The sequence below is a fragment of the Prosopis cineraria genome, unplaced genomic scaffold (assembly GCF_029017545.1).
Source record: "Prosopis cineraria cultivar Desert tree isolate PC_DT_omini unplaced genomic scaffold, ASM2901754v1 PC12, whole genome shotgun sequence".
NCBI classification, from domain to species: Eukaryota; Viridiplantae; Streptophyta; class Magnoliopsida; order Fabales; family Fabaceae; genus Prosopis; species Prosopis cineraria.
Window position 1 is genome coordinate 13267624 of NW_026555343.1, and position 10735 is coordinate 13278358.

Sequence of the window (10735 nt, forward strand, 5' to 3'; positions counted from 1 at the left end):
TAAATAAGTAACAACGGAGTACATAATAATCTCTCCGTCCAGCTAGTCCGCAGTTGCATCTACTTGAGTGGTCAATGCATGTAAAAAGGTTCTCCTTCTGCCAAAATTAAGTTGAAGTATCAATCAGAAGCTCCGACATTTCGGTTTGAATTTGATTGAGGGGCTAATTGCAATTAGAAATCTGTATCATTTCAAAATTCCAATGGGACCGAATGACTCAAACTGGAAGGTGCCATCCTACAAAAGACTGGAGGAACTGTTGAAGAAGCAGTTTAGTTCGTCAGTTAATCATGTTCAAGTTGGCTTTATTGATGACACCATGAGTTATGAGCTGTACGATGCTGCTCGTGATGAGAATGGAGATGCAAGTAAATTTCTAGACGTCTTGGAGAGAGTAAGCACAGAAAAACAACTGGATTGTTCCACCATCTTACATCAAGCCACTCCCACGGGTGATTCGTTGCTGCATGTTGCAGCTGAACATGGGCGAACAAGGATCGCAGAGCTGCTTGTTGATAATAATTTTTTGCTGATTGTGACAAACATCAAAAAAGACACAGCGCTTCATGTTGCCGCAAGAGCTAAAAAAATTGGAGTGATGAGAGTCATCTTGTCCAAGTTTGATGATGCTAGCAGTAAGGATAACTTTATCATGTTGCCCAACAAGTTTGGGAATAGAGCTCTGCACGAAGCTATTCTGAGCAAACATCGCGAGGGGTTTGATTTCCTGCTAAGTGAGCAAAGTGAAAGTACTTGGCCACTCTATTGGGACACCCACCCAGCAGACTCACCAATATACATGGCAGTCCAAACTGGCGATCTTGAAATTCTTCGTCGTCTCTTGCAGATTCCTTTTCCCTCAGATAGGATCATTTATAAGAGTCAGGGAAACTCTCCACTTTTTGCCGCCATATCAGAACGCAATATTGGTATGTGTATATATGGGGATGCCAAATTAATTAATTGATCAATGTGCTGTTTTTCTGGTTGTCGTGTCAATTTTTTTTTATATTATATGTTTAAATATTTTTTACTTCATCTAAATGGCTTAAACCTTGGTTAGACGTAATCCAGATTTTATATATTCAATTAAAATTAATTTTAGAATTACAAAACATGATATTTTTTTCTTTAATACTTCATGAACTATTTTGTATGGGCTTGTACTTTTCTTTTACAGCTTTGGAAGCCTCATGTTCACATTTTTTATTTTTCTCTCTTCTTTATTCTCTTCCTTTTCTTTCATCGTTCCTTTTGTTTCCTTTTTTGCTTGCTTTTACTCTTTGTTTTTTGTCCATTTTTTTTCTTTTTCTTTGTGTCCTGGGTCGAATCATGTCAAATGTTTTATATCAAGTATGTTTGATGATTACTTCACCAAAATTTTTTAAACCACTTGGTTAACTATATATCAAGTTTTATATATTTCTAATCTACTTTTTAATTACCAAATGTGTTAATTCTTTTTTTGTTAATATAACCTACTTTCAATTATATATGAAATGTGTTCGTTTATCTGTAGCTGTTTTGAAGGAGATAGTAGACAAAAAAGAAGAGTTGATGTTCCTCACAGATGAAGATGGAAACACACCCCTTCATTATGCAGCGTTCACTGGTTATGTGGAAGGTGTTCGTGAACTTTTAAACAAATCCACCCTTGTCGCCTTTCAACGAAACTCAAAAAGTAATCTTCCGATTCACTTTGCTTGCGGTAAGGGCCATATTCAGGTGGTTGAAGAATTGTTACGCGTGCAAGGGCCTTGTACAAGTTTTTCACTCAATAATGAAGGTCGAAACATTCTTCACATTGCATCCATGAGAGGAAAAAGCAAGATGGTAAAATACCTATTGAAGCACCCGAAGATCAATTCCAAAACTGTGAATGAGAAAGACCTGCTAAATGGAGACACTCCACTGCATCTGGCTTCAAGAAAGTTGTATCTTTGGACTTTAGACCATCTATCACGAGACAAAAGAATAATCGTGAACCTTGTAAATGACCAAGGTTTAACAGCTATTGATATTATCCGAAGCCAAAGTAAATTTCCAATGACTCGTATAGAGGTATTTTGAAGTATCTTTGTGAACACTGTATTTTGTCCGAGCATTTTTTTAAATTTAATAAATAAACAAAAAATATAAAAAAATAATAAAATTTAATATTTTTTTAGGATTATATTTTAAAAATATAATTATTTAACAAAAAAAAAAAAGAGGGGTTGAATCTCAACCCATTGGTTCCAAAATCTCTCCACTCGGTCAGATGTAGACAGAAGAAGGAAAAGCAAGAAGAACCAAGCATGCATAGAGCGCGCGCACACGCAGACGCGACAGAACAAGAAGAAAAGAAGCAAAGCCCAGACGCAGCAGAGAAAGAAAGCAAAAGGAAGCACGTAAACATACAGCCACACAGAGAAAAATGCAGAAAGAGATTAGACGCATGCATGCACAGTAAAACAGAGCAGAAGGAGCAGCAAGCAACCAGCATACGTACATACACTTTCGGCCAGCAGAAAAAAGAAACAGAACGAGAAAATACAGGACGCACGCAAGTGGAAGGATAAAAAAAAGAGCATACACAGAAACTAGAAAAAAGAAAAAAAAACAGAGGGGGGACGAGAAAAATTTGGGGAGGAGAGAAAAATGGAAAGAGAGAGAGAGCTGAGAGCGTTTGAGCGAGAGACAGAGAGCGAGAAAGGACCGAGAGAGAAGAGAAACTGAAAAAAACAGAGACGAAGAGAAGAGAGAAACAAAAGGAAGAAAACAGAGACGGAAAGAAGAGAACACAGCTGAACGAGAAACAGAGCAGAAAAGAAGAATGAGAGAGAGGGATTTCTAGAGGAGAGAGAGACAGAGAAGGAGAGTGAGAGAGCACAGCAGCTGGAACAAGGAACGAACGGAGACAGAGAATCGAAGATGGAGAACGACAGGTTTAAGCAAGGAAAAGACAGCGAGGAAAACTGGAGGAAGGAGGGAAGAAGAAGACCGAGGAAGAGAAGAGAGAGATCGAGAGAGGAGAGACTGAAAAAAAGAGAGCCAGAAATGCGAGAGAGAGACGGACGAGAAAGAGACCAAGAGAGGAGGAAACTGAAGCAAAAACAGAGTACAACAAAGAAAAAAACAAAGAGACCGAAACTGGAAAGGGAGAGAGGAAGAAAAATAGAGCATAAGAACGGAGACCGAAGTAGAGACAGAGCAGAAGTTGGAGGATGACTGAATAGGGACTGGAACTGAGAGAGCAAGAAGAAGAACATGCATAAACAGTAGCATGCATGCACACGTTAGTTTGTGGACTGAACGAGATCACCATGTTCTTCTTCCCTCAGTCACACGAGTTCTCGATGTTTTACAAGCAATAGAGAACCCGAAACACGTTCAAAACTTGAGGTTGAGGTGATGAAAGCGTCGTCTTGAGAGGAAGAAGAATGTAAGCCTGGAATCACAAGCTGCTCAGGTAATATTTAAAATATATCATCTCCCTTAATTCGGATTCATTGATGAACATATATTTATTGATAGATGTTAAGGGCGTGGACTGATCCAGATATGTTTAGGCACTACTCTAAATGTATGTTTAGGCATTTAAAAATTTGAGAATTAAATATTTTTTTATGTAGAATTTAGAACATACATAAGAGGTGTTTGACAAAAAAATAAAAAAGGAGAGCTAGTGAAAATATTGATAATTTGTGAGGTTGATTGGGTCTGGAGTCGTATCTATCGTGGTTATGATCTTGCTAAAAGTTTATGCCAAATCTAATTTTTTAGAATATATCCTCAAGTCAAAAAAATAGTGAATTGTCAAAATGTTTTATTTCTCTGTTCTTTCCATGGCCTTTATTGCATGAATTGTTTAGCTACCCACAATATTATACACTGACTGTAAATACAAATATTTTGGCTATCTATTTGTCATGTGAGATTTTTAGAATCTTCGTAGGAACTTAGAATGATTTCATACCGTACAAATCAATAAGGTTTCACAGGTATGAGAATCAATCTTATAATAAATATTTAAGTCTCACGTGAGATTTCAAGAATCTTCGTAGAGAATTAAATTAATTACCTTATCGTGTAGGATAATAAATCCTCACAGATATCGTGATTCACAATTTATATGGTAAATAAATAAACAAATTTTGCAAATAAAATAATAAATGTTTTTATGGTTTTAATTAATTAAATTAATAAATTTGAATTATAATCACATTTTCTAATTGGATCTTTTGGTCATATGAGATTTTTGAAACTCCGTAGTCTTTTAGGATAATTGTACTACCGTGTGAGTTAATAAGGCTTCGCAGATATAACGATTAAGATTTTTATATTTAAAAATATGTGATGTATAATTACGCATTAAAATACATTTAAAGTAAATATTATTTAATCCTTTTATCGTGTGAGACTTTGAATCTTTGTAGATATTCAGGATAATCTCGTATCGTGTAAATCAATAAGGTTTCACAGATACGAGAGCAAAACTTATATGTTAATATAGGCTCATCATTAAAATTAAATCTCTTTTATATAATCCAAATTAATAATTTATTCAAGTCTCATGTGAGATTTCAAGAATCTTCGTAGAGACTTAAATTAGTCACATCATCGTGTGGGATAATAAGTCCTCCAGATATAGTGATTCTCAATTTTTATAATAAATAAATGATTTTTGTAAATAATCATATAATACACAATTTAGAAAATTAAGTAACCAAATTAATGCATTTAAATTGTAATCAAATACATATATATATATATATATATTTATATATTAAATTAATTAAAGATATATTTAAATAAATTTAATTCCTTTATCGTGTGAGATTTTGGAATCTCCGCAGATATTTAGGATAATCATATTACCGTATAAGTCAATAAGACTTTGCAGGTATGATGATTAAGAACCTTTAAAACATATATACACACACTTAAAATATATTTTTAACACTTGAAATATACATAAGAATATAAAACAAATTAAATTGCCAAACTCTTTTATTGTGTGAGATTTCAGAATCTCTGCAGATATTTAGAGCAATCGCATTACCGTATGAACCAATAAGGTTCTGCAGGTACTATAATTAAAATTCTCAATCATAAAAAATAAAAAAAAATAATTTTAAACTCTTTTCTTTCTTTATTCAAAAAATTTAAAAATAGAGAAAATAATTAAAATTAAATTACCTGTTGCAATTTAAAACATACATATCAAAATTTCAGAAATTGTTTTATTTGCAAAATGGTGAATTATTTCTAATTAATTTCTCTTCAAAAAAAATATTTTCGCTAACAAACTTTTAAGCCCGAACTACGTGAACTTTGATCCCCATCACAGGGTACGTAGGCCTCAGAGTCATATTCTGAGTCAAGTCCGTCCTCCCTCGTAAATAAATAAACATTTCTCACTCAATTATCATCATTTTCATATCAGACACATGAATATAAAAGGGATAATTAAAATAATTTTAAAATCATATTAATAGAGGACAACAAACTTCAGGTAACCGTTCTCACGAACAGGTATTGTGAGGTGCCTAACACCTTCCTCACACTCAACCGACTCCCGAACCTATTCTCTAATTTTGCAGATCACCCTTATCTTCCATTAATTGGTTTCCCGAGATTTACCTCAAAATCTTGGTGGCGACTCCTCGTTCGATCCGGCTCCCGCCGGGAAGGCCGGGACCTCCGCTCGCGCGCCGTCCGCGTCGCATTTTTCCGGGTGCGACAATCTTTAAACCCAATATTTTTTTTCATAATCTCTTTCTTTTTCTAACAGGTTTTGATTTTAGAAAAATTGCAGTTTTATAAAAGATTACGACATGTAACCACCTACTTGCTTGATTTGATCACCTTGCAGTTAGGAGCATATATGATTGTTAGATTTGCTGGTGCCTCGCGCAAATATAATAATAAGCTGAGACGAAAACGTGTAGTGAATAAAGCATGGAATGAGAACGATGGGGCCAACACACTCATAATTGTGGCCGTATTGGTAGCCACAGTGACATTTGCTGCTGGTTTCACAATACCAGGCGGGGTATACAGTTCGGATTACCCAGTCCCTATAAAAAGAGGCATGGCAGTGTTGACTGATCAAACCCTGTTCAAAATATTTATGACTTTCAACACCATTGCTATGTATTGCTCCACTTTCGGTACTATTCTTCTTCTTTGGAGGCATTTGCCTGATCGACGTGTTTCAACACAAGCATATCATAACTCCAAAATTTTTGTCCAATTGGCTCTTGGAACCATGCCAGTGGCATTTGTGGCTGCCATACTTTTGGTTGTCAGAAATGATAGCTTTCTTGCATATCTTACAAGTATCATTGCATTCATCTTCGTTTTCGTTATACTACTACTTGGCCTTCTAGGATATTTTCCTACGAGATCAATTAGCCTTCCAGTTTTCCGACAAGTTGGACTTCTTCTTCTTTGGTTTGGCATTATTTTATTTTATGGGAGTAAGGATGGTGTATTTTATTTTGGTGAAATCCCACAAGACGATGACAACGCCACGCAAGAGAAGAACCGTGTCACCTAGTGTCCTTGTGCCGATGATCACCCTGGTATTGTAGAACCCAGTTGAAAACTTTCTCAGTAGTTATGTAATTAATGTTTTGTTCAACTCTTCAGTTTATTTTATTTTGGATACATTCCCCAATATTAAAAATAATGCTCTTCGTTCAGAACATCAGCAAGTAAGTGGAAGAGAGTTGAGCTCACAATCAAATATCTAGTCCAACTATTGTGAACGATGGCAAATTTTCTTTTTTTTAACAGTTGAAGTTAACAAGAATCGTATGATAGTATATTTATTTTTATTTGAGTTTATATATGTTATAATAGATAGACTACTACTTATTTTATTATTGTAAATTGCAGAAGATGATACAACATGGGTGCATGTTGTGCCTACAATTTCATCCAACTTTGAAGATGAGGCACTTAAAGATAAAATGTTACACATTAGTGCTATGACTTGAGAATCATTAAAATATTTAGGACATTTTTTTATTTTTCATTTTTAAATATTTAGATACAATTTCTCGTGTAATTTTGTAGAATATTTATTGTTCTCATTATGCATGACTTCTTAATAAGGTGACTTATTTAATTGAATTATTTTAAAAAATTTTGGTTATTTTTCTGCCTTGGCAAAATCTCACTTTTGGATTCACTCAAGTTTTCTTCTTTATACTATTAGATTGATATTGCTCATTAATATTTATACTATTTTTCTTGCTTTTTGAGTTGCAAAATAACTTATCAGAGACATTATATAATCAATCAAGTAATTTTGTTCAACTTGTAAAGGTCCAGGATACTTGAGTCACCTAGCTACTTGTTTGTTGGGATGAACGTTACGACCTCACTTGGTAATCATTTTTCTTTCTTTTTTCTTTCTTCTTTCTTTTTTGATAAAAGAATCATTTGATCCCACTTTTTGACTCGCAGATATGGTCACTTTTGATGGGGATGGTAATGTCATGTCTAAACGGCCATAAAATCATAATATCTAATCATTCATTAAGCCATTTTAAAATCAATCATTGCCATTATAGTAAGTAAACAAGAATATTTAGTCATATTAATAACACTGCAAAACAGACATATACACTAGACAGGACTTCAACCTAATCCAAAGTATGATCTCTTGAAATTTCCTAATTACAATCTCAATGACCAAAGACACAATCTGGCCACTCATCAACCTCATAAGAGCAAATTACAGTTCTGCCAATTATTATAATTTCAATGCCACATCACACTAGGCCTTCCTCAAACAGAGGCAAAATAAAGTTTTTATTTAAACAAGTGGTCTGATCATATACATTAAACAAATTGCAAGGACTTGAATCGGCTTATGGACCTTCTGCAATACAATAAACAAATTACAAGGAATACGATAAACAATTATGCCAAGAGGATTTGAATTGGTTTGTGGACTTGAAAAGCCACTGTATTCGAATCACATCAACTCTTATACAAAACATTCTTTCCTCCTTGTGAAGAAGAGAGAGAAGAAAAAACATACCAAAAGAAATAAAGTAAGTTGGTGCTGCTTATCTAAAACTGAAACCACGCTATTATTTTAACTTGTAATAACTAATAAATATGCATGTGAGTTGAAAGACAACTACGCATCTAAAAAGCACTGAAAGCAATTTGTTTCCTTCCAATGAAATATACTCTTTAATAATGACCAGTGAACAAACTCAGACCCTGAAACCATATGTGCTTCTTCCATCATCTTCATCTTTTTATGAGAATTTATGGAACTTATATAACCTCCATACATACCTATTTTGTTCTATATTTTGTCTTGGTTGCAGAATTTTTTTTCCCCCTTTGGGACAAAGCAGCCATACATTTTTAGAACTACGTTTCAATAGCTTCCCATAGGATGACTTGAAAAAAAAAAAAACAGAAACAATTAAGTTATTTGTTGGTTTTTCAACACTTTTATCAAGAAGTTGGTTTGGTTTGATTTTCCTGTTAATATTTACTGAAATATACTCTTTACTTAAATGATGTTGATGTGTTACAAACAGAGTAAAGTGCTAAAATTTTAGACTTAATAGCAATAGAACCAAACTCCGTGGCTGAAAAAGATGACAAGGTGCCAAGTAAAGCACATATTCAATAGTAATTTTGATAAAATAAAAACTTGCTCTTGTATTTAATTGGAATACTATTCATTTACGTGAAGTACATCCAAGATCAAAACTTACTCCTTACAACTTGTTTCCAATTCCACTTCCTCCAAATATCCTAATAATATAAAGAAATTCTAATAGCCTTTACTCAAATCAAATGAATTTGCTCTCAACATTTATATAATCATTTTCAACTTGAATAATCCAAAGATTTTTCCAAACATTATCGTCTATATCGCCAAGTTTCTACGTAATACTTTAACTATAATTAACTATTCCATAGGGATATAACTTCTTCTTAGGCATTGTATCAAACACATAGTGTGCGTAATTTTCCAGCCTAATCAATAAGGTTTTTTAACCTTTAATCTCTTGCCCAATAAATTCCCAAACATCCACAATTGAACTCATCATGCTTTTCCAATCAAATTCCTCATCAAGATTAATTTAAACCCAAGAAGAAAATATTCAAAACCATACTATCATCACTTAGCTTTTAATACGAAAATTGTCAGCTTGATTCAACTAGCCCTCCCTATACAAACACGAACAGCCACAACAAAAGAAGAAGAATTACAACTTCAGCATCTAAAACCCACACCCACCAACAAACAGAACCAACATGGAGGAGGGAATCGAGAACCCTCACCTCAGATCACGAAGGCAGAAGCACAAAGAAGAGGAAGTTGCAAAACAGATATGGAGAAAGAAAGAGCTCCGACGACGCAAAGTAGAACCAGTGAATGACCGAAGGCAACACAGGGAACCAAGAACTCGCAACCCACAATCTGCAGCGGCATATTCACATGATCACGGAGCAGGGGAAGAACAAGAAATCACGGTGCTGAAGAAGACACCATAGCAAAGCTGCAACTCGGCCAACTCTCGCCGATGACCGTCAGAACAGTGAAGGAAGAAGGAAGAAGTCGAAGGTTTTGGCGGAGGGTTCCTGTTAGAAGCTCTGTCTCTCTCAACTTAGGCGGATCAAAGAAAAAAGATCGGGGAAGAAGAAAAGTATCGAATGATGGTATAAGGGGAATATGGTAATTTCACAAGAATAAGATAAAAATAAAATCCTTCTTTAAGCTGATGAGACACTAGCTCAAATTTCTTTTTGATGTGCGTATTTCTTTTTGATAAATCTATTCCAGAATTAATAAAAATGCAAATAAATTTTTAAAATATTTTGTTACAAATTTTAATTCTTACTGAAGTTTTTGGATTATTATAAGAGCTATCAGCTCAACTTCGTTTTTGTAAAACCAATTATATAATGTGTACTGTAGTTTATATTTTAATATTTTGTTATTTTTGTAATTTGGATAATAGTTGGAAAAGGAGAACAAGTGGATTTTTGTTTGTAAGTAGGACATTATTACGATTAATGACCTTGGGCTACTTTTTATATTTAAATTTTAAAATTTGTTGCAATTCTTGTAATTTGCCGAGCATTGAACAAGAGGGACATATGACGTGGAGTTGTTGGATTCGATTACTTTACGTTATACATTTGAAAAGTGAATTTACACTTTTAAAAATATTGTTTGGTTAATAAATTTCACCCACGTTAACTTTTGGAAGAGCGCATTCAAACGATCATGAAAGTGAATTTTCAAAACGTGGTGGATTGAAGGTTTTGAAAAGGGCATTCAACTTTTTCACTTATATTTTATGATCTTTACATTCAAATGCTTCAGTTTTGAAAAAAAAAATTAAAATTAAAGTCAAAATTGATTACAAAATAATACTTACTTGGTACTTGGTAGACTGGTAAATCAAAGTGTTTAAGATGATATTTTGATCTTTTTTATAGGTAAAAAAATACATTGGTAATTTTCAATATTAATATATATTGAATTATTTATTATATAATTTTCTTCAAGATATCAAACTTTATATTTTTTATTATTATATATCAAATTTTATATTATTTAAAATTTTTATGACATTTTTAAACATTTTTAATATATCATATTTGTATAACAAAAAATTAAAATTATCATAAATCAATACCTTTTTTAGTAATTATATATTTAAAAGTATATTTCATTATATATAATTCAAATAATTTTTAG

General features: G+C 33.3%; 1 protein-coding gene and 1 long non-coding RNA gene across 2 annotated transcripts; one reads left to right on the forward strand and one right to left on the reverse strand.

The window, feature by feature from the left end:
• The first annotated feature begins 202 nt into the window (after positions 1-202).
• LOC129289124 (protein ACCELERATED CELL DEATH 6-like) lies at positions 203-6544 on the forward strand. Its single transcript, XM_054925934.1, has 3 exons — positions 203-929; positions 1520-2061; positions 5777-6544. The coding sequence occupies exons 1-3, from the start codon at positions 203-205 to the stop codon at positions 6542-6544; spliced, it is 2037 nt and encodes a 678-aa protein (XP_054781909.1).
• A 986-nt stretch (positions 6545-7530) lies between these two features.
• Positions 7531-9649, reverse strand: LOC129289438 (uncharacterized). Its single transcript, XR_008588115.1, has 2 exons — positions 9310-9649; positions 7531-9195 (listed from the first exon to the last, which is right to left on the reverse strand). It is a non-coding gene; the product is annotated as an uncharacterized LOC129289438 (long non-coding RNA).
• Positions 9650-10735: the final 1086 nt, after the last annotated feature.